This window comes from Macaca nemestrina, chromosome 6, assembly GCF_043159975.1.
Source record: "Macaca nemestrina isolate mMacNem1 chromosome 6, mMacNem.hap1, whole genome shotgun sequence".
NCBI classification, from domain to species: Eukaryota; Metazoa; Chordata; class Mammalia; order Primates; family Cercopithecidae; genus Macaca; species Macaca nemestrina.
In genome coordinates, this window is record NC_092130.1 from 52300927 (window position 1) to 52325019 (window position 24093).

At 39.9% G+C, this 24093-nt stretch overlaps 1 protein-coding gene and 1 long non-coding RNA gene across 6 annotated transcripts in view; one reads left to right on the forward strand and one right to left on the reverse strand.

The window, feature by feature from the left end:
• The window catches only part of LOC105467228 (solute carrier family 12 member 2), a 104102-nt gene extending 87222 nt beyond the window's left edge, over positions 1–16880 (reverse strand). For 2 of the 4 annotated variants that reach the window (XM_011716710.3, XM_011716709.3), the window contains exon 1: positions 15759–16875. In XM_011716710.3, the coding sequence (XP_011715012.1) occupies positions 15759–16508 (750 nt within the window). In that variant the 5' untranslated portion in view covers positions 16509–16875. Of the gene's footprint in view, positions 1–15758 lie in introns of all 4 variants that reach the window. The other 2 variants (XM_071098502.1, XM_071098500.1) reach the window with 1 other exon arrangement.
• The window catches only part of LOC105467226 (uncharacterized), a 116632-nt gene continuing 109401 nt past the window's right edge, over positions 16863–24093 (forward strand). For both annotated transcript variants that reach the window (XR_011624707.1, XR_011624706.1), the window contains exon 1: positions 16863–23476. This is a non-coding gene — a long non-coding RNA (uncharacterized lncRNA). The remainder of the gene's footprint in view (positions 23477–24093) is intronic.

The following is a 24093-nucleotide window of genomic DNA, read 5'->3' on the forward strand; positions in this document are numbered from 1 at the left end:
AAAACATTCCTCTCCTACTGATGTGGTAGCCATTGCAAGAGCATAGTGCAATGCATTTCTCACGTGTTTGTGAGAAATTACTAAGCTGACAGTAATATAAAAGCATAGCAGATATAATTATTCACAGTATATAACACTTGATAACAATAATAAATATGTTACCGATTTATGTACTTACAATTTTTATCATTGTTTTAGAGCTTACTTCTACTTACTTAAAAAAAAAAAAATAACCGTAAAACAGCCTCAGGCAGATCCTTCAGGAGGCATTCCAGAAGAAGGAATATATACTGTTATTATACGAAATGACAGCTCCATGTGTTATAGTCCTTGAAGACCTTCCAGTGGGACAAGGTGTGGGGTGAAAGACAGTGATATGGATGATCTTGAACCTTTATAGGCTTAGGCTAATGTGTATGTTTGTGTCTTCGTTTTAACAAAAAAAGATGTTTAAAAGAAAACAAACTAAAATGTTAAAAAATAGAAAAAGGTTTATAGAATAAGGATACAAAGAAAATATTCTTGTACACTTGTACAATATGTCTGTGTTTTAAGCCAAATGTTACTATAAAAGCGTCAAAAAGTTTTAAGCAATCTAGAAGTTTATAAAGTAAAAAGTTAAAACAAGCTGAGGTTAATTTATTATTGAAAAATATATTTTTAAATAAATTTAATGTAGCCTAAGTTTACAGTGTTTCTAAGTCTATAGTAGTGTACAGTAATGTGTTAGGCCTTCACATTCACTCACCAGTCACTCAGAGTAACTTCTAGTCCTGCAAGTTCCATTCACTAGTAAGTATCCTACACAGGTGTACCATTTTACTTTTTACATTGTATTTTTACTGTTTAGGTTTGTATGTGTGGATATGTAAATACTTATCATTATGTTCCAACCACGTACAGTAACATGCTGTACCAATTTGTAGCCTAGAAGCAACAGGCTATACCATATAGCCTAGGTGTGTAATAGAATATGCTCTCTAGGTTTGTATCATTACGCATAATGACAAAATCACGTAATCATGTATTTCTCTAAAGTATCCCAGTTGTCAAGCAACATATGACTGTATGTGGATGGAAAAGAAACCAGAGTAAATGAAAAAGAAGCAAAGACAGGAAAGAAAATACTCATGATACATGTAGCTGCACTTTGTCAGATCCCTGACTTTGCTGCTTTTTAACTGAGAGCCTTTCTCAACTGTGGATAGCTTAAATGGCTGAGAGTAAAGTCCTAGTAACTTGAAATATCAGGAAATAGAGCCCAAAGTCAACAGAGGAATTGGAAATTAAGTGAAAATTCTTAGAAAAAGTAGAATGATAGCAAGGGTAAGCCCCCGAATCTCTGCAGGCCACCAAATTACACAAGGGGCCAACCTAAAAATAAGTAGCTGGAAACCATAAAATACAGAACAGAGATATCAGTTATTGTATGGGGAGGGGAGTGGATGGGGGTGGAAAGTCTGCAGTTTGAGCCTAGATAAAAAGTGCCTTTTAGAAAAAAAAAAAAAACACCTAACAACAATAATCTTCAGAAGAATATTTTTAAAAACCAACCCAAAACCCAAAGCCAAATATAATGTAGTATCTGCATGGCCAGTTTCCATCCAAAAAACTGCTAGACATCCAAATAAACAGGAAAATGTAACACACACTCAAGAAAAAAAAAAAAAACAAAAACAAGCAGTCATTAGAAATTACCTCCATGTGGCCTACATGTTAAATTCAGGAGACAAAGACTCCAAAAATAGCTGTAATAACAGTTAAACAAAAGCAAAGGTAAATATATCAATGAGTAACAGAGATAGAATCTAATAGAGAAATGAAAACTATTAAGTTAGAAATTCTAGACCTGGAATAAATTTTTAAAGAAATTCATGAAAAAAAAAAAATTGAAATGAAAAATTCACTAGGTGGACTTAATAGCAGAATGGAAATGGCAGAAGGAGTAAAAGTTAAAAATATCAACTTACAGATTCAAGAAACTTAAACTCACAAAGGATACACAAAAAGAAAAACTCCTGAGGCACAAACTGCTGAAAGCCAAAGGTAAAGAGAAAATCTGGAAAGCAATGAGAAAAATAACATCTTACACAGTTGGCTGACTTCTTACCAGAAACACCAAAGGTCAGAAGACATTGAAATGGCATACCAAAACGGCTGAAAGAAGAAAGCTGTCAACTAAGAAGTCTATAACCAGCAAAGCTATCCTTCAAAACGCCAGTAAAATAAAGACATGTTTAGATAAACAAAAACTAAGAGAACTTGTTGCCAACTGACCTCCATTACAAGAAGTGCCCAACGAAGGGAAGCAGTCTGATAAATAAAGAATGAATATAAATGAAAATAATTTAAAACCATACATATTTTTTCTCTTCTGTTTTTTAAAGCCATGTAACTATTGAAAGCAACAAATACAACATATTTATCATCTAGATGACAGGAGCACTAAGAAAAGACAAAGTACTGTGTTTTAAAATTCCTATATTTCAGCTGAAGAAATTCAATATTCAAAGTAGAGTAACCACCAAAAAATAATGCAAAGATGCATAACTAGACATTCAATAAAGAATTAAATGAAAGGCCAAAAAATCTTAGCACAAAAAAATGGCAGGAAAGAAGAATTTGAGAAACAAAAAACAGGTAATAGGAAACAACATGATGTCAGGCCTAATTACAACCAAATCACAATAAATGTAAATGGACTAAAAAGTGTACAAAGAGCATGAAATGGCAAGTTATGGTACATATACTTTAAAGTATTATAATTATATGAATATTCTATAGGTGGTATATGAAACAGATTATTTGCAAATGTTACTTAATGCTAGATAGGGAGAGAAGGATACAAAATTTTAGTTTAAAAATGTACACAAATGCAAACAGGTTAAGGGTTTGAGGTATTTAAGTTACCTTCCCTATTTCTCAAACTTTCTGTATTACTTCCTTTTCCTCATGAAACAACAAACATTTGAAATAAGCGAAGTACAATGAAATTCTTTGAATAAAATTTTAAAGCATTGGTTTTGAAAAAGGTTAATCCTCAGACTCTTAAAATTGAATACTCTAGGAAGGCTTGAGACTGAAATTTTCCGAAATTGTATAGTTCACTGACCCTTTTTTGTATTGAGATTTAAAACATTGTTAATTTTGTTAGCATTATGCTAGATGAAGACATTGCAATGATCAAAATTCAGCTCCTGTCCTTACGTCTACTCTAAAGGGTTATTACAGACTGCTATTTTCTGATAAGAAAATAATGAAAAGCAGAAACAAAATTATCTTCTGTTTCTGCAAGATGCCTCAAAGCCGTTTATTATGAACGCCTATTTGTTGTTATTGCAGTTATTTTGCTTAATTACCGGTTCTTAAATTTGTCTCTGATCAGCAAATCTGTCTGATAATTGGGATTGATACAGGGGAGGTAGTACAATATTTTCTCTAAACCCAATCTTAGGCAAATCTCTAGAAATTTATAGGTAAGTTAGTACTGAGGCTATGTCCTGACCAGCTTTGCCAAAAAATATTTCTCCTTTACAATACTTATTTGCAAATGCTCTGAGTACACAATTCTCGTGACGGTTTCATTTTAAACCAAAATAATGAGATTCAAATTGGTGATTAAATAAACAAAAAGCAAATTCACATTTTAATTTTTAAAGAAAAAAAGTCCTCCTATAGAATCACGAATTATTTGCCATAACATTAGTTTCTAAAATATCAAGTCTGATAAGTTATGCCCTAAACAATTAGGTTTTATTTAAAAAAAAAAAAAAGAGGTTAATATCTAGACCCAACTGTTCCACAATAACTCACAGGATTCAAACTTATCACTTCGTACTTATATGTCTGATATCCCTACAACATTTGAATAGAACTCTTAATAGCAACATACCATGTTTTGTTCACACTTAACGAGTAAAAACATAGATGTTTTTCCTAATACCTCATCTTTCCTAATAACCAGTGTCTGCTACTAAATAATTAGGTATTAATATCTATTACCTTTCCTAATAGCCAGTGTTTACCACTTACAAGTTGATATTAGCTTCTGAGTCTGATCATCTGTCAACTACCTACCTTGCAAGGTTGTTGTGCCCAGGCTACAGAAAACTCCTGAAACATATCAGATGTTTAACAACTGACAACTTAATTTAATTCAGTACACAGTTCTCTAACAGTTAAAGCCAGAACTTTGATAGATAGTACTTGTCTATATCAGGGTATTTCAAAATTGAGAATCAGCACATCAATGAAAACAAATGACTCTGCACTCTCAATATGGTAATCAAAGACTCAACATGGTCTAGGACACCAATTCTCAAACCAGGCTCTTTAACAATTACCAGGAAAACTCTAAAAACCACAAACACTCTAAAACAGGAGTATCCAATCTTTTGACTTCCCTTGGCCATATTGAAAGAATTGTCTTGGGCCATACAAAATACACTAACATTAATAATAGCTGATGTTTTTTTTTAATTGCAAAAAAAATTTCATAATGTTTTGAGAAAATTTACAAATTTGTGTTGGGTCACATTCAAAGCCGTCCTGGGCCACATGTGGCCCACAGGCTGTAGGTTGGTCAAACTTGCTCTAAGAGGTTGAATAAAACATACTTTGCCTGTTTATAAAAACAAAACACTACACAAACTCTTTGGGAAAGGGGAAACAGCCATTTTCCCCCAGGTGGTTCTTTTAGATATTTTGGAATCACTGTTCCAAAAGAAAAATACAGGGATACAGAGACCTGCCCTACCAGGTATTAGCTTGAAGGCAAACCACAGCCTTGCAAAATGAGACTGTTACTCCACAACCTTCTAAAAAACCCACCTACTCCAACAACTGAAGACCAAACGCAGATATGTAACTTAAGAATGCTTTGGAAACTAGCATTTCTAACAATACAATATTAAATTTTCACAGGCCCAAATCTCCACTCTCACAAAGAAAACAGATCCATTGATTGAAACACTTCATTGAGAACCTAATGTTCTAGACATCTTTATTTAAGGAAGGATCCTATGCAAAATTAGAAGAACATTAGATTCTCTAATGACTTTAAACTAGTGGTGACTAACCTGGAAGAAAAGGAATAAAGGAAAGAATGAATGAAGGAAGGAAAAAAGTAATTTTAGATATCACCTCCCTTGACAGCACTATCTTTCTGTGATAATGGAAATCTTTGGTATCTCAATTGTCCAATGATAACAACTAGCCAAATGTGGTTATTAAGTACCTAAAATGTGACTCAAGTAACCAAAGAACTGAATTTTTAACACGATGTTAATTTAAAGTTAAATTTAACAGACACAAGTTACTAGTTACTGCAAAGTACAACCCATATTACATTTAAAAATTTATATCATACTTTTGGAAGATAAGGACGGGATGGCAGAGGAAATACAAAAAACTAAGATTCCATGTATAAAAACTTTCTTATTAATTTTTGAAAATTTTTCTACTAGGAAGAGATACATCCATACACTAGAACTGTGGAGCCTAAATCTTTTCTATTTTATATTCAATGAATATAAAAACATGTCATAAGTATTTTAAAAAAGAAAAAAAAGTCACCAAAATAACAAGAGCTTATGCAGTATTAAACTATAGGATATTGAAATGAATGCCAACTGAGACTCAGTAATGCCTGCCCCAATTTCCAATGCTAGTTCTGCATGTCTACGATTTTGGTCAGGTCATTTAGTTATTTTGGGTCTTAATGCCACATATGCAAAACGGGGCAATTTCTCTGCCAAACATCCTTTAGAGAATCTAGATAACAAATATAAGGTAGGTAAGATTCTTTTGTACCATATTAATATGTAAAGAATTAGGCCTATTATTCAGTATGTATCAATTGAGCGTCTACTGTGCCAGGCCTCTACTAGATAACAACGACATAATGGTGATCAATCACAAAGTCAGCTTCTCATGGAGCTTGAAGTTAGCTTAAGGATACTCAAGCAACCATGTTAATAGATATACTACCACTAACTAAAACCATTAAGGGAAAATGAGTTTGTTCTAGACTGGAGGATGAAGGCCTCCTCTCAAAAGAAATAAGGACTGAAGTGAAATCTTAAACTGAAAGTTAACAGTGGGTGTATGGAAAGGTGGAAGGGAGAGGAAGAGTCCATGGAGAGTACCATGTACAAAGGCCGCACGACCAAAGGAATTATTGTGCCACTGGGGAAGTGAAACACTGAAGAGGCAAACCAGACATAGACAATGCAGGGAGCATTGGGCAACAATGATCAGTTTTGTTTTGGGCACAATAGTGATGGGAAAGCATAGTGAATATGAGAAATTCAGTTACAAGGCTATTGCTGCAGCTTTGTTGGTGCAAAAGTCATTGTGGTTTTTGGCATTACTTTCAATGTCAAAAAACGCAATTACTTTTGCACCAACCTAATAGGATGGTGGCAGCTTAGATTAAAAGAATATTTAGAAATTCAAGTTGACAGCACTCAGTGATTGGATAGGGGAATAAGTGCAAAGTGGCAAGGATGACTCATAGGTTTCTCACTTTTGCAGTATGATGAATAGTGGTACCATTCCGAGAGATACAGCACACACTGGCAGACGGCCTGGATTCTTTTGTTTTTGGAGGGAATGGGAGGAAATACTAAGTTTGTGAGCTTAAGTTATCTTTGAGACATTAAAACAAAAATGTCAAGCAATCATTGGATACCCAGAACTCAGAGAAGGAGTGTGGGTAGAAGACGAAATTTTGGGAGTCATTGGACTACAGATGATGTAGCATAAGGAGAGAAAAAAAGAGGAACAAGGAAGAAGAAAAGTCCAAATAAAGCCTTGAGGATGTTCAGGTTAGAGAAGGAGGTGACTGCAAAGGATGCCAGGCTGAAAGAGCCAGAAAGGCAGAAGGAAAACTAAGAAGCCAAGGAAGTGACCAAAAGACTTCAAAAGAACACCAAATGCTGCTTGAAAGCCGAACACTGCTTAAAAAAAAAAAAAAAAAAAAAAGACTTTCTGAAATTTGTGATAAGAATGGAGATCACTTGTGACTTTAACAAGAACTATTTATGCAAAATAGAAGCCACACTACAACAGTTTGAGTGAAAGGTAAGGAAGGAAAGATAGTAATTATAATCAATACTCTCAACAAGTCTAGCTGAGGAAGGAAGGAAAGAGCTTGTACCTGGAAAGCAATGAGAGTTACATAAAATATTCTGCTTTTTCTGTCAGATAGAAGCTACTCAAATTTCTTTAAAGGAAGTAAACTATTGACAGGAACAGTTAAATATGCAAGAAGAAAAATGAAAATCATAGGACCTCAGAACCGAACTGCAAAATACTGTTCACATCTACACTGTCCAATATAGTAACCAAAGGTCACAGGGGAGCTACTACTTCAACACTATTGAAATGTTTGTCTGAACTGAGATGTGCTGTACTGTATGTGAAAAACACACACAGGGTTTCAAACTTTGTACATAAAAAAGAAATTGAGATATTTCATTATAAATGTTTTAATATTCATTGTATCTGCAATGAATGTTTTAGACACAGTGTCAAAATATATTATAAATTAATTTTGCCTGCTTCTTCACTTTTTTAAACGACATATGTAGTTCATACTATATTTCTGTCAGACAGCACTGATAAAGACCTTAAATGGTAAAAAGCCATAATCACAACAAGTGCTAGTCAAAACTTGGGACTGGGGTCCTCAGCCCAGTCATGCTCTGTGAAGTTTCCTACATCCTTCCAAGAATCACCCCCCTTCCTCTCATCTCAGCTACTGCAATGGTTCCATTAAGATGATAACGGGCTTTTACCAAAGGGGTAGTGATTGATACAATGAGAGGTGTTCAGATACTGGATGTGTTTCAAACATATAATTGTTGGGATTTGCTGATAGTTTGGATGGGGGACGTATGGACAAGGTAATACCTATTTAGAACGGAGCTGATATTAATGGAGAAGTCTGTGGGGAGGGCAGGTCTCAGATGATTAGGGTCCTCCAAGTCTTTCCCCACTGGAATACTCAAGCCTGCCCTGCCAAACCACCTATGCTCCCCTGCAAAAGTCTCCAAAATGGCTAGCATACCATACCAAATTTTGTTTGAAACCAAATTGATGGAAGAACTAATTCACACTGACCCAACAAAGAACTATCCCACAGGTTTCCAGAATTCTGAACCTAGATGAGTATCTAATTTGTGACTATTCAGAAAAAGCACAGAATTTTTTTTTTTTTTTTTTTTTTTTGAGACGGAGTCTCGCTGTGTCTCCCAGACTGGAGTGCAGTGGCAGGATCTCACTGCAAGCTCCGCCTCCCAGGTTCAGGCCATTCTCCCGCCTCAGCCTCCCGAGTAGCTGGGACTACAGGCGCCCGCCACCTCGCCCAGCTAGTTTTTTTGTATTTTTAGTAGAGACGGGGTTTCACCGTGTTAGCCAGGATGGTCTCCATCTCCTGATCTCGTGATCCAGCCACCTCAGCCTCCTAAAGTGCTGGGATTACAGGCGTGAGTCACCGCGCCCGGCCAAAGCACAGAATATTTTTAAAAAATTAAGGCAGAGGAATTTCTGAGTCCAATGATACTACCAATGTACTAGCCATAATTAGCTTCTGCTGAGAGTCAACATTCCACTAAGCTATTTTTGCTTTTCGGCTTTCCTCCTTCTTCCAACTAGAAACCCCCAAGTTCTCTATCAGCTCCAAGTTTTTCATAATAGCTTTAAGCTAGCATTGGTAGAGATCCTAGTGAAAATGGAAAAAGACAAAGGAGGCCCTCAGCAGATAGAAGCTTTCATGGTTTAAATGAGACACCACTACTATGTTTTTAACTTCAGTATTTTAAGTAATTTTCCTTGTTGCTCACCCTCAGTGGGCTTTCACTTTGTGGAATCAACCACTAATTCCCCACCCCTTCGTACAGTATTTGAAAGACTACTAGTTTTCATGGTTTTACCTGAAGAACAAAAGCACATTTTTATGCCAAAAATATTAAAAGCTGTTTTCTGAAGTTCTACTATTTAACAAACCAGCAGCTGCAAATTTTACCTGTGTGCCTCATTGGAGAACTAACTTGTAGAATGAAACCCTATCTTGAGTCCATCTTCCAAACCTGCCCTTCCCACAGACTTCTCCATTGATACCAACTCCATTCTAAACGGGGAAAACTCTGGTATTACTCTGTCCATACATCCCCTCATCCAAAACATCAGCAAATCCCAACAATTCTACCTTTGAAACACATCCAGCATCTGAACACCTCTCATTGTATCAATCACTACCATCTTAGTAAAAGTCATTATCATCTTAACGAAACCATTGCAGTAGGCTTCTAACTGGTTTCCTGCCTTCTACTCTTGCTCCCTTACAGTATATTCTCTACACAACAATCAGAGTGGTATTTTGAAAACATAAGTCAGATCACATCAAATCTGACTCAAAACCCTACAATGCCTTCTCCTAAATCACTCAGAGTAAAATCCTAAGTCTTTATCATGATCTGCAAGGTTCTACACTATTTGGTCCTCACTACACCCTGACTTTCTCTATCACACTCTGCCTCATCGATTTGGTCTTGCTGACCTCCCTGTCTCTCAATCACACCAAGCACACTCCCATCTCAAAGTCTTGGTATCTGCCATTCCTCTGCCTAGAGTGTCCGTTCCCTGGTATCTGCATGGGGTCACCCCTTTCTAGAGCCTGCTCACATATCAGAGGTCTTCCCTAACAATGCTAAAACAGCACCACCCAGCCATCATCTAGCCACCTTTAATTTTCCTCGCCCTGCTTTAATTTTGTTTATTGTCTCCTACCACTAGAATGAAAGTTCCATGACTTCGTTTTGTTCACTGCTATATCCTCAGCATTTAGAACAGTGTTGCTGTTGATGTTCAATAAGGATTTGTTGAATAACTGGGTTCACATTTATTTCACTTCAGCATGGAACTATACTATAGACTTCCCATATATATATATAATACATATATATATATGTAACATAATGGAAAATCAATGAAAGCAAACACACTCCACACATAAGAACCAAGAAACTCTATTTTGGTCCTTTAAATTCCAGTCTCACAGGATTTTAAAATGTATGAACATAAATACACATAGAGAAGATATTAATTTAGCAGTGTACTGATTTTTGCTACATTTTAAATCCCAAAATTTCTCTTTCCTTCTACCCAGGAAATTTTTATGCTAAAAATTAAAAGCTGTTTTCTTAAATTCTACTATTTAACAAAGCAGTAGCTGCAATTTTACCTGTTCACCGCATTGTAGAACTACTTTAGTCAGTGTACACCTGGGGGAATGCATATAGTAGTATGAGTAAGCTTGACTTCAGTGGCAAGTGGCATGGGTTTAGCAGGGTAAAGCCCCTGGCAAAACTGTGAAATCAGCCAAATTTGACTTTGCCACATGTAAATATTTCTTATCAGGGTCCCACCTTTACCCAGTTCTGGACACTACCCTACTCTTCCCCTTACCCTCAAGAGACACATTCTTGTTCCTCCAGGGTGATTTTCAAGGACTAAAGCTATACACTGAAATGATTAACAGTGTGTGAAATTTCTTGACTAGGCATCAACACAGCCCACTCAGAGAAGCAGCTCATGGTTAGAAAAGATACTATAATTATTTAGTGTTTTACTTAAAGTACTTATTAAGTGACAGTAACTGCTCACCTGATTTGTACATCCCATGAACAAATCTTTATTAAGTGCATATTCTCTGTATGAAGATGAAAAAAAGACATATACAGATGCTAGTGAAGAAGTCATAATAATCAATATTTACATCATCCCATCTCCTCATTTCTGTCAGTTATATAATCATTCAACTCTCAGGAGTTCAAGGTACAGAAATGTTGGTGGTAATCCCCAAGGGTCCCCCTCAACATCTTTGTTATCTTAGAACAGGTCTAAGGGATAGAAGAGATAAAAAGAAAAGAACCTGCTGCTTCTATGTCCTAGCATTAAAGTCAGAAAAACCTGGATGTGAAGTCCAAATCCAGCTGTACTACTATTTTTTTTTTTAGACAGGGTCTTGCTGTGTTGCCCATGCTGAAGTGCAGTGGCTGTTCACAGGCATGGTCACAGTGCACTACAGTCTCAAACTCCTGGGCTCAAGCAATCCTCCTGCCTCAGCTTCCCAAGTAGGGACAACAGGCTCTTACCTACCATGGTGCCTGTCCTCCAGCTGTATTTTCTGTAAAAATGGCTGTTAAGCAATTTCTTGTTTCTTTTCTTTTCTTTCTTTCTTTTTTTTTTTTTTTTTTTTTTTTTGAGATGGAGCTTTGCTCTTGTTGCCCAGGCTGGAGTGCAATGGCGCAATTTGGCTCACTGCAACCTCCACCTCCCGGGTTCAAGCGATTCTCCTGCCTCAGCCTCCTGAATAGCTAGGATTACAGGCATGTGCCACCACACCTGGCTAATTCTGTATTTTTAGCAGAGACAGGGATTCACCATGTTGGTAAGGCTCGTCTTGAACTTCTGACCTCAGGTGATCCACCCGCCTTGGCCTCCCAAAGTGCTGGGATTACAGGGGTAAGCCACCACACCTGGCCAATTTCTTCTGTTTCTATTAGCCCATTTCATCTTGAGTAAAATGTGTATAAGACCTATTTCTTAGGAATTAATGAAAATCCAACAAGCAAAGTGACACCATGAAAGACAATATAGTTGCTCCCTTGACCTTTCCCCTTGTTAACGAGAAAGGCAAAAATAGAGGAACCATATAGAAACCCTTGACATACCACCAGCAAAAGGCTCCAAAGCCTTGGCCCAAGGACAACTGCAACGATAATGCTACCTTTAAAAACAAAAATACTAGAAATTATGGTTTACTGGTCAAAATAGTAAAACAAAAACAAAAACAACAAAAAAACAAAAAACAAAAAAAAAAATTATTTTAATAATGCTTTAAATTCAGTAAGAGCTAGTATGGATTGTCCACCACTCCACTTTCCACATTTGATAATCTTGCATTCCATCATACATGTTGAAGATGTCCATCAAATACTTTCTTGTTACCCTCCACCTTTTATTTCTTCCTGTAGGGCCAAAAATCCATACTTTGATTTTTCACTCTGTGTGTGTACATATATACATTTTTAAACCAATTCCTGGCATCAGCTTTGAAGAGTTTCTGCCTTTCTAAAAACTATTTTCTCTCAGTTTCCCCCAACACTGCTCTCCAGGCTATTTGACAGTATGGCAGCTCTTCCTTAATTTCCTTTGCTAGTGGCTCCTCAATCTCTAACAGACCTTTAAACAATCTCGAAGTCCAATGCCAGACCCTATTTTCTGTTCTCTTATCTATCACTCTCCCTAAGTAATTTAGTGCATGACTTTAAGCAACCAAACCTTTATATGTAAATATACGAGTGTGTGTGTATGTGTATATATATATGCTCTCTCTCTCTCTATATATATATATATATACACTGCCTCCTCCATGACTCTTGGAATAAGTTGTCTTTGTCTTTACAGGCTACTCAAACAGAATAGTCTCAAATACAAACTTCTCCCAACCACCGAATCTATTCCTCCTCCAATCTTTCTCACCTCAAGCAACGGTACCAACATCTATTAAGTTTCTCAAGTTCAAAATCTAGAAGTCAGCTTCTATCTCACCCGCACATCCCCTCCTTTCTGCCACCAACCTTTACTATTTGTCACCCAGACCACAGTAATCACTTGAGTCTCTTTGCTTCCATTCTTGCCCCTGCCAATCCATTCTCCACCCAGAGCCTAAAGATGTTAAAACAAAATGGATCAGGTGGCTACCCCACACAAAATTCTTCAATAGTGTCCCACTACATTTATAATGAAAGACACTGAGCTCCTTTTAGTTATGTGAATATACCACTTTTTCTCACCCCATTACCTTCACGTACGCTGTCCTTTTGGTCTGGACTGTCATTCCACCCAATCATCAACTTACCCTTCAGGTCTCAGCTTCAATGTCATACTTCTCAAAAAAAAAAACGCCTTCCCAAAACCCAATTAAAATTAGGTCCTATTACATCTTTACAAGTATCCTTTTCTTTCATAATACTTAAAAAACAGTTATTAACTATATTATTTGTCCAACTATTTTGTTAATGTCTGTCTAGGCAGAAGCAGTAACTGGTTTGCTAATCACCGTGTAATCCCACAGTGTCACAACCATGTTGTCAACATCTAAGATACCACCTTCCCCAATAACTATTTAATAAATGGAGAACTCATACCTACTGGTCCTAAAATGGCTATACAATATAGCAAGATGTGCCAAGGATATTTATCTATTCCCCTACAGTTGGACATCTAGATAAAATACTTTTAAAGTCAGTGATGGATAATGAAAGGAATTCAACTGGAGGAAAGACAATCCAGTCCTTTTCCCTAACAAGTTTCTGAAGTCTTTTACTTTCTTTTGTTCTTCTACAGTTCCCAACACAGTTAGTCCCATGGTAGATAATTACGCACTTAGTAGACCAAAGTAGAGTATATGTCAATCAATCGACTGCTAGAATTAGGTGTTATAAAAATTCTAAATATTATAATTCACTGAAGGCTAGAAGCATTAGAGGTGTTAGAGGTGGAAGTCAATTTAGACAGAGTAAGGGACAACTTCTGGGAATCCAGCCAACCTGTTATCACCCCTACTGTCTGCCCCTCTTTCGACAGTGGTGTATAGTCATAATTGTACTACTTAACACCCATTTCTTTAATCCATCTGCTAAAATTCTAACCAAAATTATCTTCAACATGTAGTTATTAGTTAAGCCAATAAAACAGTGGCCATAAAGATTATGAGTGGCAGAAGGTAAAAAACTATAAAGAATTAAACTACCTGTTGCATAAATGAAACTGAACATAACATTTTATATACTATATTCATCTAATAACATAAGAATTAAGAGAATCTAAAATTGAGATCCTAGAGTCTTCTGAAGGGCCAATATAAGAGGGAAATAACAACTAGCTATTATTTTCCAGGCACTGAACATGGTCACTTTTATTGCACTTTTTTTCTAATCTTCATAATAACCCTGAAAAGCTGAAGCTGAGAGGTTGGGTGATTTCTTCAACTGCCGTACAACAAACAATACAGGTGTTGTTTTTTAGACACTTTGAACCAAAAAGCCAAGCGAAAAACACAAAGACACACAAATCTAAAGCTTTGGAGAACTTTAAGTGCTTTGTTACTGAGATAATTTAATACAAAATACCAAAAACTTCCATAGGAAGCATATATGCTCAAGATATATACCTTTCAACTGGATGTCTTTCTAAAACTTATGGGTAAATACAGATCACTTTACTGCTCACCTACTTAGCTTTGGTAAAATAAATCTAAAATATATCTGTATAATATTTTCATTAGTAAATACGTCCTAAGAAAAGGAAAATTGCTAGCTTCATATCTACTTTTGTCTACAATGATTTTTGGGTTTTGAAAAGAAAAAATAGACTTGATAGAAACTACAGAAGTATGAATAAAAAATGTTTTAGACATTGTTTTGCTTCTGATTATGATAAAATACCACAATGGAACAATAATATTATCTAAAGCTAAATGATCTCAGGCTTTTAAACAATCAATAAGCTGTAAGAGTTGGGGCCTCTGTAATTACCTCTGTGTGAATGTTACATTATCAAACACTGGGACAAGTACAGTCTTGTATGAAATCACTGTATGAGATCAAATAATCATATCCAAAAGAAATCACATACTGGATTTAAACTTTTCCACACTATGATCATTTCAACCTATGTGGTACTATCCTCTGGCGTTTACAAAATTCCATCAATGTAGTCATTACACACTTGTAAAAGAAGACTTCAAGTAATTCCGGCTCATAAAAAAGTTAAACATTAATGAAATTTCAAAAGCATAAATGTTATCTCAAAACAATTATATTGAACACTGAAGAAATAACAGTCTTACGTGACCATAAAAAAACAGAATTACAAAAATCAATGAGTTTATGGGGATGGTTTTCTGTTTACAAAGTGTAACTGCTTATTGTAAAGACCCCAGAGGTCTTCCAGGTCATCTTCTACAGAAAAACCAATTCTCCCGTTTCCCTTTTTTCTTTAAAGACTCGCCCCTCTCCCTAATTTTTTAAATATACACCTCTCCCAAAACGTTTTCATTGCAAAAAAAAAAAAAAAAAAAAAGAGTTATGCCATTATCAGGAACAGAGTGTCCCAAGATTTAAGATTTCCATGATCCTTTGCATATTCAAGATTGCAAGAATTAAGCTTTAATAACTCATAGACCACAAACACACCCTGTTAAGATTTTCCTTCCAACACCAACATTCCCACTGTTGGGATCCCTAATAGGCGTACATAAGCCACACAACACAATCTTTTAAAACGACACAGATGGTAGGTGCTCTCCAACCTCTTCCGAGAGAGGTCCTCACCTAAACCTCCTGCACCTTCTCTTCTCAAGGGCCCACAAACACAACTGTCATTCAGAGGGGTGGTGACTGTTAAGCGTGGGTGGGAAACAAAGTGCACACGAGATACCTAACTGGATGGGGAAGGTTGTTAAAAGCAGCCCTCCAGTATCACTTAACTAGCCAAACCCGCTACAAACTTTTTAAGAGATTAAGTTACATTCCTCTGCAATTCCACCCTTGACAGCTGAATCCAGAGATGCCAGCAAGTCGTGCATGTCTACTCCTGCCACCTCAACTCGGGAAGAGTCTGCAGCCACATCCCGCGGTCGGCATGCACCAGGGGCTGGGGAAGAAGGGAGGGCCGGGCGAGCTCACCTTTTCCAGCTCGTCATGGAGCTCCGCCAGGCTAGGCCGGAGCAGCTTCTCGCCCAGCTGCGCGGCTGTGTGCCGGTAGTGATCGATCCTGGGCACAGCGTCCATGGTGTTGTGGCCGAAGGTGCGCAGGTAGTAGGTGTTGGTGTGGGTATCATAATAGTAGTGCTGGTGGTGCCCACTGCCGCCGCCGCCGGAGTGCAGGCTGCTGCCCTCGCTCAGCACCGTGTCCCCGCCGTTCTGGAAGCTCACGTTGGGCCCGTCGCCACCGACCCCAGCAGCATCCGACAGGCTGTCTTCAGCCGACGAGGAGGCAGCCGGGTCCACGAAGTTCACGCGGAAGCGGCCCTTGGCTTCCTCGCTGCCTTTAGCCGGCCCGCTCTCGCCGCCGCCTTCCCCGTCCGCAGGGGTCTGCTTGGCCCCCGCCCCAGCACCAGCCGCCGCCGCTGCCGCCGCCGCCGCCGCAGCAGCAGCGGCCCGCCCGGCATTCTCGGAAACCAAGTCCACCTGGAAACGGCTCTGGCTCGGGGTGGGCCCCAAGGGTCTGCCCAGCCCGTCCCCGGCCGCCGCAGCGCCCTCGCCGCGGACCCCGCCGCCGTCCCGACTCGCGGGCGCAGCATCCTCCGGCACCGAGGGCACAGCCGTGCCGGGCAGTTCCACCCTGGCGGCGGCCAGCGCAGCGGCTGGCGGCGTCTCCCCGACCCCGGCCAGTCCCGGGGCGCCGGAGGAGGGCGCCGTGGGCACCGGCTCCATCGCTGCCCGACCCCCGGCGGAACTGCAGAACCCGGCGGACGTCTCCGGCAGCACGCCCTCCGCACCCCTGGCCGGCGGTGGCCACGGCCGCAAGACCAGGTGAGGAAGTCTTTTTCCCCGCCGCCCGCTGGCCGCCGCTAGCTGGGACGGCACAGACGCCACTGGCAGCCAAGCGAGCGCGCGAGTGTGGCGGGCGCGGGGCGGGCCCCGCTGTTTAAAGCCTCGGCGGGGCTGTGGCTGCTGCGGCTCCGGCAGCAGCACGCGGGAGGCGGGGCCGGAGGCTCCTCCGCCTCTCAGCCCGCCCACCCACGGTCCCGCAGCGGCGCGCGGCTGACGCTCACTCAGCGATCCGGCCCTCCGCTGCTCCTGCGCGACCCCACGCGAAAGCGGCCGGTGCCAGGATCGCGGCCAGCCAGCCCGCGCCGGGCCTCGGGCAGTGCGGGCAGCACGAACGGCGCGATCTGGGAGCAGGCGCGGCCGCCCTCCGCCTCGGTGATGTCGCCAGGAGGATCTCCACGCCGCTACCTCCTCTTCCGTCGCCCTCCTCCCACGCCTTCACCTCCCTCCCCCGCCGCGCTCTGCGGCGAAAAGGAGCGGGCTCCCAGGCCGCCTCCCCTCTCTCCACCCGGGGGCCGCGCGTCAGTGAACCGGCAGCCCAGGCAACGGGGCTGCGAACGGCGCGCTGGCCCTGCCTTGCCTCACGCCGGTAGCTGATGCTCCCGCGGAAGCTGCCACCCCAGCGCCCCAGCCACGACTTCAGAGGCTCTCGCCCGCTGGCTTTTTTTTTTTTTTTTCCTCCTCTTTGATGAACTCGCAGTACTTGGGCTGAGCCGGAAATCTCGCGAGATGCTGCAGGCGTCAGTGCCGCTTCCCACTAGGCGCGTGGTACCCGAGGCCGGGCTGGAGCTGCAGGCTCGCAGCTATTCCTGCGGGCGATGCTGGGGGCTTTCCGGTCGGGGCCGCAGCCGCTTCCGGAGCCGCGGGCGAGGTGCGTTCCCCAGCCGGGTTTGCTCTGGGCTCTGGCACGCCGCCGGGAATCTCCGCTCGTAACTCCGGGCCTGAACCCAGGGGTGGGAGGATTTCCTCTGTGCCGCTTTCGAGCAGTAGACTTACCCTGCTCGGCAGACCTAGGTTAGCATAACCAGAGATTGATTCCAGTTGTGATGCAGTGGGTGTCTCCACACTTCTGATGACACCTTTATTTTAAAAGCTGATGTTCCAAGGTGAGAAGGCAGCCTCGTTGAGACGTCATGTTGTTTCAAGATGAGTTTTAATTTAAGGCATTTCCAGAAGTGATATGAAGCTCATCTCTCAGAATACAATGCCGGCAATAACTACCCGTGAAGTCCTTACCAGGAGGTTTCTGCGTGATTTGGGTTGTGCAAAATGCCTCTGTTTATATAGAAACAGAAAGGTACTCCTCTGCAGGTCTAGTTTCTCTTCGGTAAAATGTAAGGGAATATAACTGTTTTCCTACTTTCTCAGCAGCAGAAATTTTTAAACCTAGTTTATGCCCAAAGCCCTAAGTAAAATCAATCAATGGCGTCCTCCAGTCACTTGGTTTTTATTTATGTACTTTATTTGTTTGTTTGGTTTTTTGTTGTTGTTTTTCTTTTTCTTTTTCTTTTTTTTTTTTTTTTTTGAGATGTAGTCTCCCTCTGTTCCCCAGGCTGGAGTGCAGTGGCGCGATCTCGGTTCACTGCAAGCTCCGCCTCCCGGGTTCACGCCATTCTCCTGCCTCAGCCTCTTGAGTAGCTGGGACTACAGGCGCCCGCCACCGCGCCCGGCTAATTTTTTGTATTTTTAGTAGAGACGGGTTTCACCGTGTTAACCAGGATGGTCTAGTCTCCTGACTTCGTGATCCGCCCGCCTAGGCCTCTCCAAGTGCTGGGATTACAAGCGTGAGCCACCGCGCCTGGCCCTTGTATTTTTAAACTTGACTTTATGGAGACGAACACCATCGTTTGCTAAGCACTTGAAATATGGTGAAAGAGTCACAGAGTTGGCAGAACTGTTTGCAAATGCTGTAAGTAAAAGCTGCAACCAGGCAATTTTCAAAAAATTGTCATAAACATTATCTTACTTGAACTTCATAACTTTTCAGCCTATTATCTCTATAAGATGGTGAGGGAAAAACAGCTGTTGCATCAGGATTTTTAAAGCTCCTTTTGATAATAACCAGAGGAGGCCAGAAAAATGAGGCGGTCCTTTAAGCAGTGCAGTTTTCTTCTAGGGAATTGCTGCATTAGTAGATGATCTGTGCAGTACCTTTCAACTCCACGACGAATTCTGCCACTATTGGAACTCAACATTAATTTAGTTGAATAAATATTGAACAGCTACTGTGAGCTACTCTGTATTTACGGGATATATCAGTGAGCAAAACGGACAATCCCATCTCTCATGGAGTTCATTCTAGTGAGAGAAACAATAGACAAGATAAATAGGTAAAATACACAGCATCCAAGCAGTGAGTCCTAAGGAAAGGGAAATGGGATATTTGTGTGAAATGGGGATCATAAATTTTCCATAGGATGGCCTCACTGAGAAAGTAACATTTGAGGGAGGAAGTGAGTGATGTGAATTCTTGGGAAAAAAGGTGTCCCAAGCCGAGAAAAACCAAAGAAGACCCAAAGGCAGGAGCATGCATAGCATGCTCACGGAATTGCATGTAAGCCAGTTTGGCTGGAACTTGCTTAAGAGATGGGAAGAAACAAAGGCAGTTACATCAGAGAGCTTAGGATACGGGCCGTAATAGATTAGAATGTTTAGGACCTTTTTTGGCTATTAGATCTACTTGACTTTGAGTTGAATGGTGTGTTAGTCAGCTCAGGCTGCCATAACAAAATACCATAGATTGGGTGGCTCAAAGCGTAGAAATATATTTTCTCACAGTTCTTCAGGCTGGAAGAATGAAATCAGAGTGGCAGCATGATCAGGTTCTGGTTTTCTGTTTGGCTTGCAGACAGTACCTTCTCAGTGTCTCCTCACATGATAAAGAGAGCGTTGTCTCTTCCTTTTCTTATAAGGGCAAGTTCTGTGGGATCAGGGCTTTACCCTAATCACCTCATTTAACCTTAATTACCTCCTTAAAAGCACTATCTCCAATACAGTCACCTAGGTGTGAGGAGAGGATTAGGGCTTCAACGTACGACTTTGGCGGGGTACACAACAGTCCTTGGCAGATGGCAAGTTGTTGGAAGGTTTCAGTGGAGGAATGACACCTGCCATTTTTTAAGGATTGATCTAGCTGTCTTGTAGGTAGGCAAGGGATAAGTGGTTGAGTCAGAGAGGCAAGGAGATGTGTTAAGAGTTGTTATAGCAATCCAGGAAATGATGGTAGTTCTTTGACCACAGTGGGTAGCAGTGGAAATGGGGAAAAATAGTTGAATTCTGGGGACATAATAGAATTTGCTGATGGATGTGAAGTGTGAGGGTCCAAGGGTTTTGACCTGACCAGTTGGAAGAATGGTATTACTATTTCCTCAGATGGCAAAGGAGGTTAAAGGAACAGATTTGGGTTGGATGAATATCAGGAGCTTAGTCTGAGATGTCTGTTGGAGGAAACACACAAATGTGTGGTAATAATAAGTAGTAGTCACTCATATAAATGTGTAACTGCAAAAAGAAGTTCCAGGAGAGAGGAACATGGTATAAGGAAAAAGCAAAATAGGCCAGACTTAGTCAAGACGGAAGTGACTTTTTAACAAAGGTCTAAAGGAATATTAGGACCAAACTGTAACTTGCAGAGGGTTTCAAACAAGGGAAATATTGTGGTCAAATGCCCTCATGGAGTGAGCAGGAACTATCAAAGAAGCTTGAAATCAGTTTGGTTAAAGCATAGGGAGGGATTAGGGAGCACAAGTAGTAAGAGATGAGTCTGTATTCTAAAAGCCCTATAAAAGCCTTACTGGGTTTCCAGATAAATAGGGGCACATGATCAGATTTGTGCTTATTAAAATTCTCTAGGCCTGGCAAGGTGGCTCACGCCTGTAATCCCAGCACTTGGGAGGCCAAGGCAGGTGTACGACTTGAGCTCAGGAGTTCAAGACCAGCCTGGGCAACAATGATGAAACCCCATCTCTACCAAAAAAAGCACAAAAATTAGCAGGGCATGGTGACATGCACCTGTAGTCCCAGCTCCCTGGGAGGCTGAGGTGAGAGGATCACTTGAGGTGGAGGTTGTAGTGAGCTATGATTGCGCCACAGCATCCAGCCTGGGTGACAGAGTGAAACATTGCCTCAAAAAATAAATAAATAAAAATAAAACTAGTTATATTATGAGCAGAAGAGTGGATAAGAGGAAGAGTAAGCATGGGAAGGCAGGACACAATATCACTAATCTAGCCACGAGTTGATAGTAGTAATTTATGTCCTGGATACTGTGCCAAAATCTATACATTCATAATCTTACTGAATTCTCACAACACTATGAAGAAAATCATAAGATTACATCCATTTTACAGATGAAAAACTTGGTTAAATAAAAAATAAGTAATTCCAACATTAATGACCACATAAAAGACCTACAAAGGGCAGGTGGCCTAAGCGGTAAGAAGAAAATCAGATGAAGGCATTTGAAAACAGGATCAGCTGTGTTAAATTGGGCCAAGAGGCAGAGAAAAATGAGTTGAATATATATTGACTTTAGTAACATGTATTAGCCAACAAAATGAGAGAGTAGTCCAGTAAGGGGAGGGCCACAAACATTCCAGGAGATATCAAAATGTAGTATGTGAAACTTATGAAAAATTTCTCAGGAGAGGTCTCCTCTACTTAATTGTTGGCAAATATTTCATTGTCAGACTTACCAGGTGTCAGTTTAGAGACTAACCTTGAGAACAGACTTGCTGTCAGTGCCATGGTGGGGACCTGACTTTCTTTGCTGTATTTCCTTTTTGCCACAAGGCCAGCCTTTGACATTGTGTGTGTCTGAGTACTTAATAATATGTATTTCATGTAGTTGGAATTTTAGGATTAGAAGTGACTTGCATAGTTGTTATTCCAAGCTTCTCAATTCACAAATGCTAAAAGAAGACATAAATTATGTTAGACGTACAACTTCTCGAATCTGCAGCATCCGAATATGTGAAGTGCAAAGCCATGTAGAACCTTTGAAATCAGCTCCCTTTTCCTTTTTTTTCTTACAGTTAGTTTTAGTTAGACGTGCTGTGCCTACATTCTGCATGGTTGTGTTTTTGCTGTTTTATTAGATGGCATTCAGAGTACAAATTCAGTAAATGATATTTCTCTTGAGAAATAATGTGCTTATCCTATTACAGGAAAAAGAAAAAAGTTACCCTAAAGAAGCATTTTTATAGGCCTAGCACAGTAGCTCATGCCCATAATCCCAGCACTTTGGGAGGCCAAGGCAGGCAGATCAGATGAGGCCAGGACTTTGAGACCAGCCTGGCCAACATGGGGAAACCCCGTCTCTACTAAAAATACAAAAATTAGCTGGGTGTACTGGTGCGCGTCTGTAATCCCAGCTACTAGGGAAGCTGAGGCGTGAGAATTGCTTGAACCTGGGAGGCAGAGGCTGCATTGAGCCAAGACTGCAGCACTACACTCTAGCCTGGGCGACAGAGTAAGACTCTGTATCCAAAAAAAAAAAAAAAAGCTTGTTTCCGTAGTAGATGTTATGATTTTGCTTTCCTACCTAAGTCCCAGTCACCTTCTTCTTTAATTAAAAATATTATAAAGATTTTAGTCAGTCATAGAATCAAACATTAATTGAAATTGTACTGTGCTTTTCTGCTAGACAATGTATAAATTCATATTTTTAAATTTTATCTTTCAAAAGAGATAGCTCAAGTGTTTTTGCTTACCCAGGTAATAAATTCATGACAAATGCATTTAAAAAACAGTCTTTTTCTTTCTTATCCCTACTTTTGTCTACACATGTATTTGTTGTAAAGCTAGTCAAGGAAATCTTTTCCAATTTAAATTCTTTATTAGAAAAGTTATTTGTGATTACTTTTGTACTTCTGACAGGCTATGGATATTTGCAAACTTCAAAGTTCAAAATTGTTATCAAATATTAATATGTGAAGGAATTACTTGTATATAATAGCTTAGTGATTACACACATTGACTCTAGCACCAGACTGCCTGGATTTGAATCTCAGCTCCATCAGCTCCACTATTTGTTGTGTGATCTTGGCCTAGTGTGACCTCTGTACCTCAGTTTCCTAATCTATAAAATGAGGTATAACAATGGTAGCTTTTTTTTTTTGTTTCTTTTTCTTTTTTTTTTTTTAAGGCAGGGTCTCGCTCTATCACCCAGTCTGGAGTACAGTGTTAAGATCACAGCTCACTGCAGCCTTGATCTCCCAGGCTCAAGCGATCCTCCCACCTCAGCCTCCTGAGTAGCTGGGACCACAGGTACGGGCCACCATACCCGGCTAATTTTTTTGGTTTTTGTAGAGACAGGGTTTGGCCATATTGCCTAAGCTGGTTTTGGACTCCTGGACTTAAGCAGTCTGCCGGCCTGGGCCTTTCAAAGTGCTGGGATTACAGGCGTGAGCTACCATATCCAGCTTTCTTACGGAGCTATGAGGATTACATTAAGTACTATTCATAAACTACTTAGAACAGTGCCTGATAGTATGGTAAAGCCTAATGTATGTAAACATTAAATAAATGCTTAAAACTTAATATTTTATTCAAAAACCAAACAGTGCTAAGATACAACCTTTAGGTCATATCTTTTCTTGCAAGTGTGTCCTGTTTTGTTTTTAACTTTGCTTTTTGTTTTGATTTTGAGAGGTATTTAGGTAATTTTTTGAGTAGCATATAAGCTGTTTTTTTTTTCTGTTACAGATTTTTAGGGCAGTTTTTTGTGTCGTTATGTTGCTGCTACATATTTGGAAGATGGAACAAACCCAGACAAAAGATTATTCTTTTTTATTCATCTTAAATCCATTTTTTTTCCTTCATCTGAGCCCCTTAAAACTAATGTGTTACTGGTAGGTTGGTGTGTTCCTGTAGTCCCAGCTACTAGGGAGACTGAGCAAGGAGTATTGCTTTAGCCCCAGAGTTCAAGACCAGCCTGGACAACATAGCAAGACTCCCATCTTAAAAAAAAAAAAATCTGTACAAATATGTTATAGGAAAGTTTTGTCTGCATTCACTACATTGCACTATACTTTAAAAAAAGATTTAAAATACAGATACTGACATTTAACACACTTGTACTCTTATCTTAATAATTAGTTTAATTGCTCCCCCTTTATGGAGTCAAATATAACGCATTTCCTAAGTAATTGTATACTTATATTTTCTTCAATATTAATGAAAAATCTCTAATATTTTTATCCTCTTATATTTCTTAGTGATTAATCCATTTTGACTTTTAAAAAGCCATAAAAATAAGATAACGTTTTTATAATTATTCTAGATGCCTGAAATTTTTAAAAAATCATAAATATGGAAAAGATCTTAAAGGGTTATGTAATAAGCCCCTACTTTACACAATATTCTAACTTTGACACTTTTGTTTTAAGAAAAGAATTTTTAGTAATACATCCTAGTGGTTACAAGTCCTTATTACATAGCATTGGACATTAATAATTACTCAAATACT